General features: G+C 45.7%; 1 protein-coding gene and 1 non-coding gene across 5 annotated transcripts in view; one reads left to right on the forward strand and one right to left on the reverse strand.

The window, feature by feature from the left end:
* Positions 1 to 365: 365 nt before the first annotated feature.
* The window catches only part of PRUNE1 (prune exopolyphosphatase 1), a 30,031-nt gene continuing 9,576 nt past the window's right edge, over positions 366 to 20,820 (reverse strand). The window contains exons 3-8 of one of the 4 annotated variants that reach the window (XM_008019310.3): positions 20,084 to 20,286; positions 13,913 to 14,097; positions 13,034 to 13,192; positions 11,084 to 11,178; positions 7,069 to 7,227; positions 366 to 2,265 (exon numbers count right to left, since the gene is read on the reverse strand). In XM_008019310.3, the coding sequence (XP_008017501.2) occupies positions 1,837 to 2,265; positions 7,069 to 7,227; positions 11,084 to 11,178; positions 13,034 to 13,192; positions 13,913 to 14,097; positions 20,084 to 20,286 (1,230 nt within the window). In that variant the 3' untranslated portion in view covers positions 366 to 1,836. The remainder of the gene's footprint in view (positions 2,266 to 7,068; positions 7,228 to 11,083; positions 11,179 to 13,033; positions 13,193 to 13,912; positions 14,098 to 20,083; positions 20,287 to 20,820) is intronic. The other 3 variants (XM_008019311.3, XM_037997980.2, XM_037997981.2) reach the window with 3 other exon arrangements.
* On the forward strand, positions 15,889 to 15,995 carry LOC119623771 (U6 spliceosomal RNA). The gene has a single exon (XR_005240720.2). It is a non-coding gene; the product is annotated as a U6 spliceosomal RNA (small nuclear RNA).

A 20,820-nucleotide genomic window follows, 5' to 3' on the forward strand; every position in this document is an offset into this window, starting at 1 on the left:
CAGGGCAACAAGAGCGAAACTCCGTCTCAAAAAAAAAAAAAAAAAAAGAAAAAAAGAAAAAAAAAGAAAAAGAAACCATTGTGTGTGTTTCTAAGATTATGTTATCTTGGGTCTACTTTTCAAGCATAAGGAAAACTGGGGAAACGGAAGCATGTTATAAGGAGGTTTCTGGGAGAATAAACAAGTTGAACGGGAGGCTGAGGATGAGGGGAGACAAAAGCCTGTTGCTCCTTATTCCCAAAAAGAGTCAACAGAAAGAAGACATTAAGTATAGTAGGAAGAAGGGAGATGAATTTTGAGGAGACTGAAACAATTATCAGAGAAAGGCCTGAATACACTTATAAAAAAAGACGGTAAGACCCCCAAACAGGAAAAAAGTATTTTTAATACTATAACAAAATGCAAAATAAAGTACCCAAGTTACAAAACATAAATTCCTTTGGTTCATAATCACACCACTATTTTTACCTTCCACATAGCTACAGACATCACACCCTCAAAGTGAAGTCAGACTGTCCCCCTCATACTGAAGATGTCATGCCAAAACCATCACATACCCCACTGTTCAGTGAAACTGTTGGCAGCTTACATGGAACAGAGCTGTGGGGTAGGAAAAAGGGGAAAGGGTTGGGTTAAAAAAAATGGGGAGACTCTACACATGCAGAACAAGTCAGTGAGAGGGAGCTCTCTGCTGGGTCAACACGTCATGAACCACACCCCTATTCATGCTACATGAGGCTGAGTCCTTGCTACAACCACACAGAAATACAGACAATCGAGTGAACCTGAGCACCCCCAGGGATAACAGAAGAAAAATACAGAGAAGCAGAGGAGAGAAAGAATGGCAGCAAGAGGCAAATCACAGAATACCAGGGAACACCTAGTCCAAACCCTGTTTTACAGATGGTGAAAGTGAGACCTGGAGTAGTGAAGTGTCTTGCCAAAATACATAGTCTATGGGAGCATTAGAACTCCATGCTTCCTTTTAATATGAGCAAGGAGAAAAAGAGACTGACAAGAAATTGATAGGCCTGCTAAGGCAGGAGACAGACCCAGGCCTCTCATTCCAGTTATGCTGTCTTTTTGGAAGAGTGCCTGTGAGGTCATTAAGGCCTTTCTAGGTGTTTTCCTGATTCTCAAGAATCAGGGTTCTGGGTGGCTCTGGGACAGAAGGGTTCAAAGAAACAGCCAGGCCACCTGATCAGGACAGAAGACAATGGCCTCTAATCTTCTCCCAAACTAGATCTGAAACAGTCACAATAAGCTCAGAATAGAAATTCAGCGATCTCTGAATCAAATGCCATCACCTAAATGGTGGCAAAAAGAAAAGTCATTGAGCTAGCAATCTGCTGTAGGCTGAACACTGGAATAAGTTTCCAAAGTGCACTCTCTTTTCTCTCTAGCTTGAGGCAGGTATTCAATAAATACTTGAATGAATAAGTGAATAAATGAATACATGGAGACCATCAATGAAAGTTCAGTTCCATGACAGATATTGGTTCTGTTCAAGATCCAAGCTGAGGACACTTTTGGGGACTACATTCTCTTTGTCCCACTGTGCTGGGACTGCAGATGTGTCACATCGCGCCCCTGGCAAATAAAATAGACAGAGGTGCAGATTTAAATAAAATTTGATTGGTAGAGATTAGGGGGAAAAGGTGGAAAGCCATTCTTAAAAGCAGCTGCTTTCACTTTTTTTCTCCTCTCTGTTTTATGAGAACAGTATACCAGATCCTGGAGCAATGAAGACAGAATTGCTGAATCTCCAAACATCTCAAAACATGCATTTGAAGTGAGTCAGGTAGCCTCACCCACTACCTCCTCCCCTCTCAACAGTCATTTCTTGGACAGGGAGGCTGTGGTAGACTGTGACAGTGAGATCTGACTGCACTTCTCGAAGACAGCCTCAGCGGAGAGTTTAGGCAGCCCCTGATCTAGAGGGCACTCATCCACCAAGCTGTTCATGGGCGTGGGGGGCAGCGGAGGGTCCTCCTCATCTTGACTCAGTCCAGAAATCAGGGAGTTACTTGCCCTGTCCAATTCCTTGTCCACCTGCTCCCTGGACACATCCGCTGTCTCAGGCTGTCCTGAAGGGATCTTCATGGACTCAAAATACACTGACAGGGCTTCCTGGAGCAAGGGCAGAAGTTTCTTCCGAGAGACCTGGGTGTTGCCTTGAAGATAGGCATGGAGGTTAGGGTGGGTGCTTGAGGCAGGGGTCAGCTTCAGGGGTGGAGAGTGGGAGCATTCCAGGACTCCACAGATCTAAAGAGGAGACAATAACAGGGAAATGATACACAACTTGCTGTAGCAAAGTGCTGAGGCTTCTAAGTGAGAGGCTTCCTCTATAGAAGAGGAAGCTTTCAAAAAGTAGGTCGGCAGGGTGTGGTGGTTCACGCCTGTAATCCCAGCACTTTGGGAGGCCGAAGCGGGCGGATCACCTGAGGTCAGGAGTTTGAGACCAGCCTGACCATCATGGAGAAACCCCATCTCTACTAAAAATTCAAAATTAGCCAGGTGTGGTGGCACATGCCTGTAATCCCAGTTACTTGGGAGGCTGAGGCAGGAGAATCGCTTGAACCCGGGAGACAGAGGTTGCAGTGAGCCAAGATGGTGCCATTGCACTCCAGCCTGGGCAACAAGAGTGAAACTCTGTCTCAAAAAAAAAAAAAAGCTGGGTGCAGTGGCTCAAGCCTGTAATCCCAGCACTTTGGGAGGTGGAGACGGGCGGATCACGAGGTCAGGAGTTCGAGACCATCCTGGCTAACACGGTGAAACCCCGTCTCTACTAAAAAAATACAAAAAGCTAGCTGGGCGAGGTGGCTGGCGCCTGTAGTCCCAGCTACTCGGGAGGCGGAGCTTGCAGTGAGCTGAGATCCGGCCACTGCACTCCAGCCCGGGTAACAGGCGAGACTCCATCTCAAAAAAAAAAAAAGTAAGTTATCCTTGAGGCCAGGCACAATGGCTCCCGCCTGTAATCCCAGCACTTTGGGAGGCTGAGGTGGGCGGATCACCTGAGGTCAGGAATTCAAAACCAGCCTTGTCAACATGGTAAAACCCTGTCTCTACTAAAAATACAAAAATTAGCCAGACATGATGGTGCACACCTGTAATCCCAGCTACTTGCAAGGCTGAGACAGGAGAATCATTTGAACCTGGGAGGTGGAGGCGACAGTGAGCCGAGATCTCACCATTGCACTCCAGTCTGGGCAATAAAGCAAGACAAAAAAAAAGTAAGTTATCCAGGGTTCGGTTTTATTGCTTGCAACAGAAGGAACACTAATATACACAGTATTTTTTTTTTTTTTTTTTTGAGATGGAGTCTTGCTCTGTCCCCCAGGCTGGAGTGCAGTGGCGTGATCTCGGCTCACTGCAACCTCTGCCTCCCTGGTTCAAGTGAATCGCCTGCCTCAGCCTCCTGAGTAGCTGGGATTACAGGCATGTGTCACCAAGCCTGGCTAATGTTTGTATTTTTAGTGGAAACGAGGTTACACCATATTACCCAGACTGGTCTCGAACTTCTGACCTCAGGTGATCCGCTCTCACCTAGGCCTCTCAAAGTGCTAGGATTACAGGTGTGAGCCACCGCGCCCGACCCACAGTATTTTATTTTATCTCATATATATATATATATATTTTAAATAGAACAGGGATGGGGTCTTGTTATGTTGCCTAGGCTGGTCTCCAAATCCTGGTCTCAAGCAATCTTTCTGCTTCAGCCTCCCAAAGCGCTGGGATTCATACACAGTGTTTTATTTATTTTATTTTGCTTTAATTTTTTTTTTTTTGAGATGGATTCTTGCTCTGTCACTCAGGCTGGAGTACAGTGGCACAATCTTAGCTCACTGCAACCTTCGCCTCCCAGGTTCAAGCAATTCTCCTGCCTCTGCCTCCCGAGTAGCTGGGATTACAGGTGCCTGCCACCATGCCCAGCTAATTTTTGTATTTTTAGTAGAGACGTGGTTTCACCATATTGGCCAGGCTGGTCTTGAACTCCTCAGCTCAGGTGATCTGCCCAGCTCAGCCTCCCAAAGTGCTGGGATTACAGGCATGAGCTACCATAGCCAGCCACACACGGTACTTTAAAAACAGAGGAAACAGTTTAGATTGTATATTTCATTTTATTATTAAAGTAACTAAAGCTAAGTAAGATGATTATGAGTAAAATCATGTAGATGATAGCAGTTAAACCAGAATCCAGGAACCCCAACTTGTAATCTAGTGTTGTTTCCAAGTGTATAAATGTGCTCAAGAACTTGAACTAGGATGGGACTAGAATTTATCTAGAGGCCAGAAGAGGGATGGAGGAAGAATAAATTGAACAAAATAAGATTGGTATCACTATTACCCTCACTTACATGCAGGGAAACTGAGAATTAGATGATCAGGTAACTTGCCTAAGGTCATAATTTGCATGAAGCGAAACTGACACTAAGCCCAGAGCTGTCACCAAAGCCAGTGTTCTAAATCAATACATTATACTACCCCTAACACAGGAGAAAGAGAGGAGATAGTAGAGTAGACTGTGAGAAAAGGACTCCTGGCTGGGCATAGTGGCCCACACCTGCAGTTCCAGAACTTTGGGAAGCTGAGGCTGGTGGATCACTCGAGTCCAGGAGTTCGAGACCAGCCTGAGCAATGTAGCGAGACTCTGTCCCTACAAAAAATACAAAAAAAATTAGCTGGCCATGATGGTGTGCCTGGAGCCCCAGCTACTTAGGAAGCTGGGAGGATTGCCTGAACCAGGGAAGCAGAGGTTGCAGTAAGCTGAGATCGTGCCATTGCACCACTCCAGCCTGGGCAACAAAGCGAGACATCTCAAAAAAAAAAAAAGAGAGAGAAAAGGACTCCTGTTTCTAAGCATAGGGGCAGCCTGGACAATGGTAGAGTCATTAGAAATCCACACAGCTGGCTGGGCGCGGTGGCTCAAGCCTGTAGGCGGGTGGATCACGAGGTCAGGAGATCGAGACCATCCTGGCTAACACGGTGAAACCCCGTCTCTACTAAAACTACAAAAAATTAGTAGGGCGTGGTGGCGGGCGCCTGTAGTCCCAGCTACTCGGGAGGCTGAGGCAGAAGAATGGCGTGAACCCGGGAGGCGGAGCTTGCAGTGAGCCGAGATCGCACCACTGTACTCCAGTCTGGGAGACACAGCGAGACTCTGTTTCAAAAAAAAAAAAAAAAAGAAATCTACACAGCTTCGAATGAGCAGCATAGAGGGGAGAAGATTCAGGAATGTGGAAGAGGTACTTCTAATGGCCAAAGCACCCTTTTCTTCATGAAAGGATTAGTAAGAGCCACTATTTACAAAGTGCTTACTCTGCTCCAGAAGTGTGCTTTACACATGATATTATGTTTAATGATCATAGTAGAATTAGCAGTAGGTACTATTATGCCATTTCCCGATGCAGAAGTCAAAGAGTAAGACTTGCCTTAGCTCAAAGAGTAAGAGGCAAATCTAGAACAGAAAAACGCATCTACCTGACTTTAAAAACTGCAGTTCTTGGCCAGGTGCAGTGGCTCACGCTTGTAATTCCAGCACTTTGGAAGGCCAAGGCGGGCGGATCACTTGAGGTCAGGAGTTCAAGACCAGCCTGGCTAACATGGTGAAACCCCATCTCTACTAAAAATACAAAAATTAGTTGGGCATGGTAGCGGGCGCCTGTAGTCCCAGCTACAGGCTGAGGTGGGAGAACTGCCTGAACCTGGGAGGTGGCAGTTGCAGTGAGCCAAGATCACACCACTGTACTCAAGCCTGGGCAACAGAGTAAGACTCCGACTCAAAAAACAAACAAACAAAACTGTAGTTCTTTTCATAATGACAAACCACCTTACACTGAATGAAATCAGATCTGCTTCCTGGGGAGAAGGCAAAGGCAAAGGGAGGTGGGAAAGGGCAGACATACCTTCTATGAGAGCAAAGGATTATCTGGCTGTATTCTGTCTTTAGCAGTCCTCACAGAGCCTAGGCAACCCTCAGAATCCCTGAATTGCCTTAAGCCCACCATTTTTTTTTTTTGAGACAGAGTCTCTCTCTGTTGGCAGGATGGAGTGCAGTGGCGTGATCTCGGCTCACTACAACCTCTGCCTCCCAGGTTCAAGAGATTCTCCTGCCTCGGCCTCCTGAGTAGCTGGGACTATAGGCACGTACCACCACTCCCAGCTAATTTTGTATTTTTTAGAAGAGATGAGGTTTCACCATGTTGGCCAGGATGGTCTCAATCTTTTGATCTCATGATCTGCTCACCTCAGCCTCCCAAAGTGCTGGGATTATATGCATGAGCCACCAAGCCCAGCCTTAAGTCCACTTTTAAATTCTTCCCTAGGCTAATCAGTAACCAGCAGAGGAACAGAAAGGAGAGGAAGTAGGAAAGATAGCCAAAAGGAAGATCAGGAAAGAAAACAAATCTGGATCTAGATCACTTCTTTACAGAGTTTGCACGATACAGAATAATTAATCCCTGCATAGTAAGTAGCAGAAAAGGTCTCTCATATTTCTAATTTTCAAGGCAACAGCGTGATTCCAGGGGTGAGGAATTAATGATTAAACTAAGAATAGAGTTTTGGTTTTTTTTTTTTCCCCAATAGAGATGAGGTCTTGCTATCTTTGCCCAGGCTGGACTCAAACTTTCCAGCTCAAGCAATCCTTCCGCATCAGCCTCCCGAGTTGCTGGGACTACAGGCATGTGCCACAGTCCCTAGCTCAAGAAGGGAATTTTAACTACAGATTTGTAACATTTCCTTCTAACTATATTTCTTTCAAGTTCTTTCAAAGTATGAATTGAATCTTTAGTTCTTTTTGGAATTCACCTTTTCTCAACAATGCTATGATTAAGGATGTTCACTAAAAAAAAAAAAAGAATAAAAAAAAAAGGATATTCATATACAGAGAGAATGGGAAAAAGCAGAAAGGGGAGGAAACAGGTCCAGAAACAGGTCAAGGGACCTCGTGTAAGTATGTTAATATAAGAACCTAAGAGAGGTCCTTATAGGACAGCTGTAGAGCACAGAGGTACATACAGGCAGACTCCGTAAGGGTCTTAGGTTGGAGAAGGGACACAGACTCACCGTTGTTCGGAGTGCCACATGGGGACAGAAAATAGCCAACTGCCGCACTGGCTCATTGTGAGTGTTGAAAAAGATAGTCATGGCGACCAGGACATCATAGCTGTGAGCCTGGCAGAAAGCATGGAGATCTGCAAGGAGGTTAGACCTCTCCAGAAAGGCCTGAAAGGGAAGAAACGGAGAGGGATGAAGGACTTTCTCATCATCATCAATAAAACATCCTTGGGCTAGGCACGGTCACTCATGCCCGTAATCCCCGCACTTTGGGAGGTCAAGGGGGGCGGATCACCTGAGGTCAGGAGTTTGAGACCAGTCTGACCAACATGGAGAAATCCCATCTCTGCTAAAAATACAAAATTAGCCGTGCGTGGTGGCGCATGCATGTAATCCCAGCTATTTGGGAGGCTGAGGCAGGAGAATCGCTTGAATTCGAGAGGCGGAGGTTGCAGTGATTCCAGATCGCGCCATTGCACTCCAGCCTGGGCAGCAAGAGCGAAACTCTGTCTCAAACAAACAAACAAAAACAAAAAAAATGCTGATAAGGTATGTAATGTGCCTAGCGTGTTCAAGGCTCTCCTGTTCTTGCAATCAAACAAGCAAAGTCTTTGCCTTGTGGGTAATTTTTTTTTTTTTTTTTTGAGACGGAGTTTTGCTCTTGTTGCCCAGGCTGGAATGCAATGGCGCGATCTTGGCTCACTGAAACCTCCTCCTCCCGGGTTCAAGCAATTCTCCTGCCTCAGCCTCTCGAGTAGCTGGGATGACAGGCATGTGCCATCATGCCTGGCTAATTTTTTATTAGTAGAGACGGGGTTTCTCCATGTTGGTCAGGCTGATCTCAAACTCCCGACCTCAGGGGATCCACCTGCCTTGGCCTCCCAAAGTGCTGGGATTACAGGTGTGAGCCACCGCACCCAGCCCGCCTTGTGGGTATTTTTATTCTAAAACAGAATAATGGGGTATACAAATAAGAGCAGACATGTGAAAACTGCTTTTCTCTATCCTTGTCATTTCTTGTTTTTTTTTTTTTTTTTTTTTTTTTTTTAAGCCTTGGCATTTCTTTCTTTCTTTTTTCTTTGTTTCTTTTTTGAGATATCTCATTCTGTCGCCCAGGCTGGAGTGCAGTGGTGTGATCTCGACTTACCGCAACCTCCACCTCCTGGGTCCAAGCGATTCTCCTGCCTTAGCCTTCCAAGTAGCTGGGATTACAGGTGCCCACTACCATGCCTGGCTAATTTTTGTACTTTTAGTAGAGACGGGGTTTCACCATGTTGACCAGGCTAGTCTCGAACTCCTGACCTCAGGTGATCCACCTGCCTCGGCCCCCCAAAGTGCTGGGATTACAGGCATGAGCCACTGCACCCGGCCAATCTTTGGCATTTCTAATATGTCAGTTTGTACTTGATTAAGGTACTTGGCAAGCCTTTTATGTTTTTGTTTGTTTCTCGAACTAGGTTACGAACCATGAGAGAAGAGACCATACTATCGTGTTTTATTTAATTATTTAGTATTTTTACACAGTACTTAGTAGAAAGCTCTGTAGAGTATGTATTCAGATCAGATGAATTATTTTATTTATTTATTTATTTATTTATTTTATTTATTTTTTTTTTTTGAGGCAGAGTCTCGCTCTGTCGCCCAGGCTGGAGTGCAGTGGCCAGATCTCAGCTCACTGCAAGCTCTGCCTCCCGGGTTTACGCCATTCTCCTGCCTCAGCCTCCCGAGTAGCTGGGACTACAGACGCCCGCCACCTCGCCCGGCTAGTTTTTTATATTTTTTAGTAGAGACGGTGTTTAACCCCGTGTTAGCCAGGATGGTCTCAATCTCCTGACCACGTGATCCGCCCGTCTCGGCCTCCCAAAGTGCTGGGATTACAGGCTTGAGCCACCACACCCGGCCTATTTTTTTTTTTTTTTTTTTTTGAGATGGAGTCTCGCTCTGTCACCCAGGCTGGAGAGCAGCGGAGCGACCTTGGCTCCCTGCAGTCTCTGCCTCCTGGGTTCAAGCGATTCTTGTGCCTCGGCATCCTGAGTAGCTGGGACTACAGGTGCCCACCACTGTATCCAATTAATTTTTTTTTTTTGGTATTTTTAGCAGGGACAGGGTTTCCCCATGTTGGCCAGGCTGGTCTCGAATTTCTGACTTCAAGTGATCCACCTGCCTCTGCCTTCCAAGTGCTGGGATTTACAGGCGTGAACCACCACGCCCAGCCAGATGAATGATTTAAACCACTATGACATGGAACCAGGTATTCAGACACCATTATTATTATTTTTGGTTTCCATATACAGCATTTAATTGAACACTATTATTAAAGTTATATTCATTGATATATTCAACAAAGTTTACTGAGCATCCGCTATGTGTCAGACACTGTTAAAGGTCCTAGAGCTACAACAGACAAAAAAGAAACAGGGTCCTGGTGGAGTTGATAAACTAGCAGAGGAATATAGACAATTAACAGGCAAACCAGGAAACAAGATCCTTTTAGTATGTTAAGTGCTTTGAAAAACAAACAGGCCGGGTGTGGTGGCTCAGGCCTGTAATCTCAGCACTTTGAGAGGCCAAAGCGGGCAGATCACTTGAGGTCAGGAGTTCAAGACCAGCCTGGCCAACATGGTGAAACCCCTGTCTCTATTAAAAATACAAAAATGGCCGGGCGCAGTGGCTCACACCTATAATCCCAGCACTTTGGGAGGCCGAGGCAGGTGGATCACTCGAGGTCAGGAGTTCGAGACCAGCCTAGCCAACATGGTGAAACCCTGTCTCTAGTAAAAATACAAAAATTAACTGGGCATGGGGATGTGTGCCTGTAATCCTAGCTACTCAGGAGGCTGAGGCAGGAGAATCACTTGAACCAGGGAGGCAGAAGTTGCAGTGAGCCGAGATAGCACCATTGCACTCCAGCCTGGGGGACAAGAGCAAAACTCCTTCTCAAAAAACAAAAAACGAAAACAAAACAAAAAATTAGCTGGGCATGCTGGCACGCACCAGTAATCTCAGCTACTAGAGAGGCTGAAGCAAGAGAATTACTTGAACCCGGGAGGCAGAGGCTGCAGTGAGCTGAGATTGCGCCACTCCACTCCAGCCTGGGCAACAGAGTAAGGCTCAAAACAAACAAACAAACATAACTGCTAGAGGTTTTTTGAGCATAGGAGATAGTACTTCAGTTAGGGTGGTCAGGAAAAACCTCCCAAAACAACAGACATCTGAGCTGAGACATCTGAATGTTAGGACGAGACATCTCTACAAAGAGAAAAGCTCATCTGGGAATGAGCTTAATGGTTCCGAGGAACCGAAAAGAAACCAGCGCGGCTGTAGTACTGTAGCGCAGGAGTGGAGCTGGAATGAAATGAGGCCAGAGAAAAAGACAAGGGCCAGATCAAGCATGGCCCTGTAAACCATGGTAAGTCCTTTAGATTTTATTAAAAGTAATTTTATTAAAAGTACAGGCTCACGCCTGTAATCCCAGAACTTCGGCGGCCAAGGTGGGAGAACTGCTTGAGGCCTGGAGTTTGAGACCAGCCTGGGCAACATAGTGAGACCCTATCTACACATACACACACACACACACACACACACACACACACACACACACAAGCTAGGTGTGGTGGTGTGCACCTGTGGACCCAGCTACTCGGGAGGCTAAGGTGAGAGGACTGCTTGAGCCTGGAAGGTTGAGGCTGCAGTGAGCCATGATGGTACCACTGCACTCCAGCCTGAGCAACAAAGCATGACTCTCAAAAAAAAAAAAAAAAAATTTTAAAAAAGACCACTCTGGCTGCTTTGGGGAGAATGGTTTGTAGGGCTGCCAAAGCGGAGGCAGGGAAACCAGTACTGAGGCTAGTACAGTGGTGCAGTGAGAGATGCTGGACTCTGGTGGTCACAGTGGAGGTGGAGACAAGAAGATAGACACAAAATACGTTCTGGAGGTGAGCCAGGAATGAGGTGCAAGGCCACATGCATCACATGCATAGCTAAAGGCTTTCTCTCCCCACCCACAGTCACAACTTACTCTTACCTCCAAATCCATATATACTGCACTAATGGCCACCTTGATGCCTTGTCTATAGATAGTCTTCTGGTCCTTTCTCAGCATCTGCTCAGTGGTCAGTCCTAGAAAGCAGATGTGAGACTAGGGGTCAAACAGGGGAGGTCAGGTTCCCAAGACCAAGAAGGCAAGGGCAGCCAGATGGGTGAAGAAAGGAAAAATAGCCTCTCTTTGGGGCAATGAATGGGGGAGACAATTGAAAATGTAATCATAGCTGGGTGCGGTGGCTCAGGCCTGCAATCCCAGCAATTTGGGAGGCTGAGGTGGGCAGATCACCTGAGGTCGGGAGTTCGGGACCAGCCTGGCCAACATGGTGAAACTCTGTCTCTACTAAAAATATAAAGAATTAGCTGGGTGTGGTGGTGGGCGCCTGTAATCCCAGCTACTCAGGAGGGTGAGGCAGGAGAATCACTTGAACCTGGACTCCATCTCAAAAAAAAAAAAAAGAAAAACAGAAAATGTAATCACATAATCAAAAGCCATCTTAAATAATTGGTGACAATAGGTACCTTTACAGCAAGGAACTTTGGAGAGAAGAATAAAACCCAGCACACAGGCTTTTACTTTGTATTTTCCCTCTTCCTATACTGTTTATATGCGAGTTCTTTCTTTCATTTTTCCTTTTCATGTCAACAGGTGGTAGATGAGTAGAAGAATACGGTTTTTTTTTGGTTCTCTTCGTCTTTTGTATACTCACAAAATATTTCTTTAGCCTCCCTAACCAGTTCTACAGATTTCACTCTGATAATTTAGTATACTCTCAGCATATTTTATATATATGTCCTATATTCTCTGAATAGACTAGAACCTATGAGGCTCTTTTTGTTTTTCTTGAGACGGAGTTTTGCTCTTGTTGCCCAAGCTGGAGTGCAATGGCGCGATCTCGGCTCACTGCAACCTTCGCTTCCTGGGTTCAAGCGATTTTCCTGCCTCAGCCTCCCAAGTATATAGGATTACAGGCACACACCATCATGCCTGGCTAATTTTTCGTATTTTTAGTAGAAACAGCGTTTCACCATGTTAGCCAGGCTGGTCTTGAACTCCTGACCTCAGGTGATCTGCCCACCTCGGCCTCCCAAAGTGCTGGAATTGCAGGCGTGAGCCACTGCGCCCAGCCCTTGTGAGGCTCTTAATACATTCCTCCTCATCCTAACCAAGAGCCAGGATAGAACAATCCAGCAAATGATTGATTAGTTCATGCTTAGGCTAATATGCTACTTCATTTCTCTCTGGCATAAAATTTAAATAATTGGCCAGGCACGGTGGCTCATGCCTGTAATCCCAGCACTTTGGGAGGCCCAGGCGGGCAGATCATCTGAGCTCAAGAGTTCCGAGACCAGCCTGGTCAACATGGTGAAATCCGATCTCTACTAAAAATACAAAAATTAGCTGGGTGTGGTGGTGGGCGCCTGTAATCCCAGCTACTCGGGAGGCCGAGGCAGGAGAATCGCTTGAACCCAGGAGGTGGAAGTTGCAGTGAGCTGAGATTGTGCCACTGCACTCCAGCCTGGGTGACAGAGCAAGACTCTGTCTCAAAAAAAATAAAAATAATGGCTGCATGCGGTGGCTCACGCCTGTAATCCCAGCACTTTGGGAGGCCGAGGTGGGCGGATCATGAGGTCAGGAGATCAAGACCATCTTGGCTAACACAGTGAAACCACATATCTACTAAAAATACAAAAAATTAGCCAGGCGTGGTGGCGGGCGCCTGTAGTCCCAGCTACTTGGGAGGCTGAGGCAGGAGAATGGCATGAACCTGGGAGGTGGAGCTTGCAGTGAGCCGAGATCGCACCACTATACTCCAGCCTGGGCGACAGAGTGAGACTCCATCTCAAAAAAAAATAAAAATAATATAATGAACAAGGCTTGCCTTTCTGTTTTCTCATCTGAGAAGTAGAAAAGTCAGCTAACATTTCATACCTGATATATCAAACTTTGCCTTTTGTAGGGAATCAAATATATCATTTCTCTTGGGTAGGTCTGGGAAAAGGGCTTCTAGTTTCTCCACATATTTGCTGTCCTTTGGGGTTGCCTTTCCAATTTTAAGGTCCATGTTGACACAGTCCAGGATGATGGTTCCTGTGGAGAAGGGAGATGGTGGAACTTGAATCCTGTGACCCTCCACACATGACCACCAGAATATATATAACCTTCACACCAAATGGACACAATACAAGGAGATTTGTATAGCAAAATCTCTAAAAGCAAAATGAGAAACTGGGATGGACTGTGTCCTCAGACCTTCCAAATCCAAACTAAGATATAGGAAGGGAAATGGAAAAAAGGTAGAAAGAAAGCCTGAGCATCTCAATCCTTGGAGACTTTACAGCCTAGTCAGACAGAGATACACCTCTTTAGTAGGTTAAATCCCAGCAAAGAATCTTCTAAGTTGAAAAGACAGTCTAGTCCAACTCACTCTCTCTCTTTTTTTCACAAGTGGAAAAACGAGAACAAGAAAGGTTAAGAGACCTGTTCAAGGTCACCCCTCTATTTCCTGGAGGAACTGGTATTGTAATCTGTTTCCTGCTTTTTTGGCTAGTCCTCCTTCCATCATAAAATGATGCCAACAGGAAGCTTCTTGGTCTGTTGCCCTGTACTTCCTTTCTACTTTCTCCAACCAGTATCCCACAGGCCTTTAAACAGATACTTAATTGTCCGCCGAAAGAATCCTATCTTTTGGTATGAGCTGAATGGCTCTGAGAGCATATGGTTAGGCTGGAAGTGTCTAGACTTTTCCACCCTCCCTTCTCAGGGATAGGAATAGAACTACTCGGGTCCCAATCCAAAAGCCACCCTTACCATGCAGAAGGGCTGCAGTTTGCCTGTCCAAGATCTCTGGTGCCCCCTGCAGGATTCTCTCAGTCACCAGGGTAGCGCAAGACCCCACCAGCTCAACTGAAACATGGCAGGGAGGGCAGTGTTTCTGCTCGATGGGTCGATGGTCTAGCACCTCTGCTACTGCCTCCTCTAGGGCTGTGTCACTTCTGTGGAGGGGAGGGTATGGGAAAAGAGAAAGAAAGATAGGTAGGTAGGGACACTCCAGCTGCTTCTAGCCAACCTCTATGCCACCCATCAAGGAAAATGCAGATGTCTTAGGCAAGCTTATTTTTTTTTTTTTTTTGACACAGTTTCACTCTTGTCGCCCATGCTAGAGTGCAATGGTGCATTCTTGGCTCACTGCAACCTCTGCATCTCAGGTTCAAGCGATTCTCTTGCCTCAGCCTCCTGAGTAGCTGGGATTACAGGCGCCTGCCAACACGCCCAGCTAATTTTTTTGTATTTTGAGTAGAGACGGGGTTTCATCATGTTGGCAAGGCTGGTCTCGAACTCCTGACCTCATGTGATCTGCCAGGCAACCATTTAAAACTGACCTTTGGTCATTTTTACCTCTGCCTCACTCCTCTCAATTCTTTTTTTTTTTTTTTGAGATGGAGTCTCACTCTGTTGCCCAGGCTGGAGTGCAGTGGCACGATCTTGGCTCCTGCAACCTCCGCTGCCCGGGTTCAAGTGATTCTCCTGCCTCAGCCTCCTGGGTAACTGGGATTACAGGCGCAGGCCACCAAGCCTGGCTAATTTTTTTTTTTTTTTTTTTTTTTTTTTGTATTTTTAGTAGAGATGGGGTTTCATCGTGTTGGTCAGGCTGGTCTCAAACTCCTGACCTCGTGATCTGCCCGCCTTGGCCTCCCAAAGTGCTGGGATTACAGGCATGAGCCACCGCACCCGGCAATTCTTTTCTTCAATGTTATAATTGGCGTCATCTTTAAATAGTGTATAAGCAAATTCTGTGAAGCATCTGCTGCAAATATCTTACCCCCACATTTGCTGTCCTTTAGCTTTGCCTTTCCAACCCTTCACCCTTGACATCCTTGATACCCGACATCTAAATCTCTCCTTTTTTTTTTTTTTTTTTTTGAGACAGAGTCTTGCTCTGTCACCCAGGCTGGAGTGCAGTGGTGAGATCTCAGCTCACTGCAACCTCCGCCTCCCAGGTTCAAGCAATTCTCCTGCCTTGGCCTCCCAAGTAGCCGGGAGTACAGGAGCCCACCACCAGGCCCGGCTAATTTTTGTATTTTTAGTAGAGACGGTGTTTCACCATATTGGCCAGGCTGGTCTTGAACTCCTGACCTTGTGATCCGCCCACCTCAGCCTCCCAAAGTGCTGGGATTACAGTCGTGAGCCACCGTGCCTGGCAAATCTCTCCTATTTTTATAACCCACTCAATACTTAGATTCCATGTGGGTCACCAGGTCCTGTGAATTCTATCTTAATTCCTATCCATGCCCTAGTTTCTAACTCTCTGTTACTGCCCGTTCTAGGCCCTCAACATCTCTCGTCTGGACTATTCCAATAGTCTCTTAACCAATCACCTGCTTCTAACCAAGAGCCCTCCCGGGCTGTCCTTCACAAAGTGGCCTGAAAGATCATTTGAAAAAAGAAAATCTGATTCTTTTAGGACACAGAATATAATTTAAAATAGTTCCCCACTGCCTAAAATAAAATCCAATCTCCTTAGAAGGGCCTATGAGGCCTCCATAATCTGCCTCCTGCCTGCCCCTCTGTCTCATCTTCTTCCATGTCCTACTTCTCCCTCAAATTTTATGCTCCAGCTGTGCAAAACAAATTCCATTTCCCCTAGCTCACCATGCTATTTCACACCTGCCTGCATTTAATTCTATTAATTACTCCCTCTGCCTGGAATGCCTATCCTAACCACCTTCCCTCCTCCCTCCCAATTCACCAAGCAAACACCTAGTCCTCTTTCAAGACTGAGATCAGTGCTCACTTCAGCAGCACATGTGCTAAAATTGGAATGATACAGAGAAGATTAGCATGGTCCTTGAGCAATGATGACCTGCACATTTGTGAATTTTTCCATAAAATATGTGTGTGTGTGTGTGTGTATATAAATAAAAAATAAAGGCCAGGTGCGGTGGCTCACGCCTGTAATCCCAGCACTTTGGGAGGCTAATGCAGGTGGATCACAAGGTCAGGAGATGGAGACCATCCTGGCTAACATGAAACCCCATCTCTACTAAAAATACAAAAATTAGCCAGGTATGGTGGCGGGAGCGCCTGTAGTCCTAGCTACTCAGGAGGCTGAGGCAGGAGAATGGTGTGAACCCGGGAGGTGGAACTTGCAGTGAGCCAAGATTGTGCCACTGCACTCCAGCCTGGGCGACAGAGCAAGACTACGTCTCTTTAAAAAAAAAAAAAATTGGCCAGGCCGGGCATGGTGGCTCACGCCTGTAATCCCAGCACTTTGGAAGGCTGAGGCAGGCGGATCACTTGTGGCCAGGAGTTCAAGACCAGCCTTGCCAACACGGTGAAACCCTGTCTCTACTAAAAATACAAAAAATTAGCTAGACGTGGTGGCACATGCTTGTAATCCCAGCTACTTGGGAGGTTGAGGCAGGAGAATCACTTGAATCTGGGAGGCTCACTGCAGTGGCTGAGATGGCGCCACTGCACTCCAGCCTGGGCAACAAGAACAAAACTCAGGTTCAAAAAAAAAAAAAAGCCAGGAATGATGCTTTTACACAGGAGGCTGAGGCAGGAGGATTCCTTGAACCCAGGAGCTCAAGGTTATGATGATGCCGCTGCACTCCAGCCTATGAGACAGAGCGAGAGACACACCATCTCTTAAAAAAAAAAAAAAAAAAAGTGGTGGCAGAGTGGCTCACGCCTGTAATCCCAGCACTTTGGGAGTCTTAGGGTGGATGGATCACCTGAGGTCAGGAGTTCAAGACCAGTCTGACCAACATGGTGAAACCCCCTTCTCTCCTAAAAATACAAAATTAGCCGGGCATGGTGGCACATGCCTATAATCCCAGCTACTTGGAGGCTGAGGCAGGAGAATTGCTTGAACCCAGGAGGCGGAGGTTGCAGCGAGCCGAGATCGTACCGTTGCTCTCCTGTCTAGGCAACAGCAAAACTCCATCTCAAAAAAAAAAGAAAAAAAAGGAAAGTTTATTACTGAATGAATCCATAGATGGATAATGCTCTCTCAGGCTGCCTTCTGTCAGTATCCTGCTATAACCACAATGTGCTCAAGAACAGAATATTAGCAGGAGCCAAACAGACTTAGGAAAGTCACATACTCGTGTTGCTTTTTTGGTCTTTTTTTTCCAGTAGTAAATTAGGGATGGAATTATTATAAATGTGTACATTTGTTAAATAGACATTATTATTTATAGAATTAAAAAAAAATTTTTTTTTGAGATGGAGTTTCGTTCTTGTTGCACAGGCTGGAGTGCAATGGCATGATCTTGGCTCACTGCAACCTCTGGCTTCCGGGTTCAAGCAATTCTCCTGCCTCAGCCTCCTGAGTAGCTGGGGCTATAGGCAGGCGCCACCACGTCCGGCTAATTTTGAATTTTTAGTACAGACAGGGTTTCTCTATGTTGGTCAGGCTGGTCTTGAACTCCTGACCTCAGGTGATTCTGCCCACCTCAGGCTCCCAAAGTGCTGGGATTACAGGTGTGAGCCACCACGCCCGGCCTGGCTTTTTTTTTTTTTTTTTTTTTTTTTGAGACAGAACATTGCTCTGTCGCTCAGGCTGGAGTGCAGTGGTGCGATCTTGGCTCACTGCAACCTCCACCTCCCAGGTTCAAGCGATTCTCCTGCCTCAGCCTCCCGAGTAGCTGGGACTACAGGCACGAGCCACCAAGCCCAGCTATTTTTTTTTTAAGATGGAGTCTCACGTCTCACTCTCTCGCCCAGGCTGGAGTGCAGTGGCACAATCTCGGCTCACTGCAAGCTCCGCCTCCCGTATTCACACCATTTTCCTGCCTTAGCCTCCGGAGTATTTGGGACTATGGGCGCCCACCAACCACGCCTGGCTAATTTTTTGTATTTTTTAGTAGAGACGGGGTTTCACTGTGTTAGCCAGGATGGTCTTGATCTCCTGACCTCGTGATCCACCCGCCTCAGCCTTCCAAAGTGCTGCGATTACAGGCGTGAGCCACCGTGCCTGGCCTGAGATATTTATTAATTTTACATTATTCTAATAATACATTATTCTAAAATCATGAGTTTATGTAGAAAAACTTTTGCTAACTTTTTGTGTGCTTTTTATTTTTATTTTTATTTTTTTGTAGAGACAGGATCTCACCATCTTGCCCAAGTTGGTCTTGAACTCCTGGGCTCAAGCACCCCTCCTACTTCATCCTCCCAAAGTGCTGGGTTTACAGGTGTGAGCCACCACACCTGGCCCTTTTGATAACTTAAAAAAAATTTTTTTGGAGACAAAGTCTTGCCCTGTCACTCAGGCTGGAGTACAGTGATGTGATCATAGCTTACTGCAGCCTTGATTCCTGGGCTCAAGTGATCCTACCACCTCAGCCTCCTAAGTAGCTGGGACTATAGGCATGCACTATTGCACCTGGCAAATTTTTTTATTTTTAATAGAGACAAGGTCACACTATGTTTATGGATTTTTGTATTTATTATTTTTTTTTAGAGAACAGGGTCTCGCTATATTGGTCAGACAGGTCTCCCTAAGTGCTGGGATTACAGGCGTGAGCCAACACACCAGGCTACTTTTTAAAAATTAAAAATAGGCCAGACATTGTGGCTCACACCTGTAATCCCGCCACTTTGGGAGGCCAAAGCGAGCGGATCATCTGAGGTCAGGAGTTCCAGGCCAGCCTGGCCAACAGCGCAAAACCCCATCTCTAGTAAAAAATACGAAAATTAGCTGGGCATGGTGGCACGCACCTGTAATCCCAGCTACTTCGGAGGCTGAGGCAGGGAGAATAGCTTGAACCCGGGAGGCAGAGGTTACAGTGAGCCAAGATCACATCACTGCACTTCAGCCTGGGTAACAGAGCGAGACTCCATCTCAAAAAAATAAATTAATTAAAATTAAAATTAAAAATAGAGTTGCAGGCCAGGTGTGGTGGCTCACACCTATAATCCAACACTTAGGGAGGCAGAGGCAGGAAGACAGAGTGAGCCTAGGAATTTAAGAGCCGCCTGGGCAATATAGCAAAACCCTGTTCTCTAAAAAATTTTAGTAACTACAAAAACAAATAATGTTAAAAAAAGAAAAAAAGAAAATTGCAAACATGTTTCAAAGGTTTCTATTACAATAAATCTGTCTCAGAATCTTTTTTTTTTTTTTTTTTTTTTTTTTTTTTTTTTTTTTTTTTGAGACAGGGTCTCTCTCTGTCTCCCAGGCTGGAGTGGAGTGGTGTGATCTTGGCTCACTGCAGGTTCGACCTCCTGGGCTCAAGTGATTCTCCCACCTCAACCTCCCGAGTAGCCTCCCGAGTAGCTGGGACCATAGGCATGCACCGCCTAATTTTTAAAATTTTTTTGTAAAGACATGCTTTTGCCATGTTGCTCAGGCTGGTCTTGAACTCCTGGAGCTTAATGGATCTGGTTGCCTTGGCCTCCCAAAGTGCTGGGATTACAGGCGTGAGCCATCGCACCCAGCACACAAAATCTTAAATAATGATACCAAAGGCAGATTTAAATGATTTTTGAGTTATCCTTTAGTTTGAACTCAACATGTTCTATTTCTTTTTATTACAGGGTATGTCTTTATGCCATAGACAAACATATAACTGCAGAACTGACAATATTTTGTGTTGTTCTTCTATATCTAATATGACCTATCAATTATGATTAGCCTGTGAGATCCCTGAAAGCAAAAACTCTTTTTTTTTGAGATGCAGTCTCGCTCTATCACCCAGGCTGGAGTGCAGTGGCACAATCTTGGCTCACTGCAACCACCACGCCCAGCTAATTGTATTTTTAGTAGAGATGGGGTTTTGCCATGTTGGCCAGGCTGGTCTCCAACTCCTGACCTCAGGTGATACACCCACCTCGGCCTCCCAAAGTGTTGGGATTACAGGCGTGAGCCATCGCGCCCAGCCAGCAAAAACTCTTTCTTCCTCTCTTTATATCTCACTCATCAGAGCCCAACATGGTACATGATAGGTAGCAATTTAATTTCCTTGTGCTTACTTGGGTAAGATATGATGGTCGACAAGGATGAGGGTGAGTTGGCCAGCCTGGTGTAATGCATGGAGGTCAATCTCATCCCGAAAAATCAAGATACTCTCTGGAATATGAACCTTCTGAAGAAAGAAGACAATGTCACCTCGCAGAGGTAGCTCAGAACGTTTTATATTTAAAACTGGCACAAAGACTTCCTCGGCCTCAGTTGTCTAGATAGGAAAGTGAAAAGAAGGTATCACAATGTTTTACAATGACAGGAAAAAGTAACAAGACTATTGGGACCAAAAGAGATAGACTTAGGTAAGTTACCACCTTTCTCAAAGCCACAAGTACCCAGTCTATAAAAATGAAAGGATGACTTTTGCCCTCCCTCCTTAGCGATAACATGAAGGTCAACAAGGTAACTCATGGTAAAGACCTAGTTCTAGATGCAATGCTGCAGAGAGGGAATAGTCCTCAAGAACTAACCTGGGCAGAGGAATACACACTAGATCACTGATACCTATAAGGAACTCAGTAATAAACTGTTTGAATATCGCTTTATGGTTTACAAATCCCCCAAAATACATTTACTCACTTTTTTTCTCACAGCAACACTGCAAAATATCATTTTAGATTTTATAGATGGTGGCATGAGACTCAGCAAACTTAAGGGATTTAAATTTACCCAATGCTAAATGCTGGTAAGTGGCAGAGCTGGGTCTTGAATCCAGATCTTTTCATTCTAAGGGACTCAGATTCTA

Source organism: Chlorocebus sabaeus, chromosome 20 (genome assembly GCF_047675955.1).
Source record: "Chlorocebus sabaeus isolate Y175 chromosome 20, mChlSab1.0.hap1, whole genome shotgun sequence".
In the NCBI taxonomy this organism is placed as follows: Eukaryota; Metazoa; Chordata; class Mammalia; order Primates; family Cercopithecidae; genus Chlorocebus; species Chlorocebus sabaeus.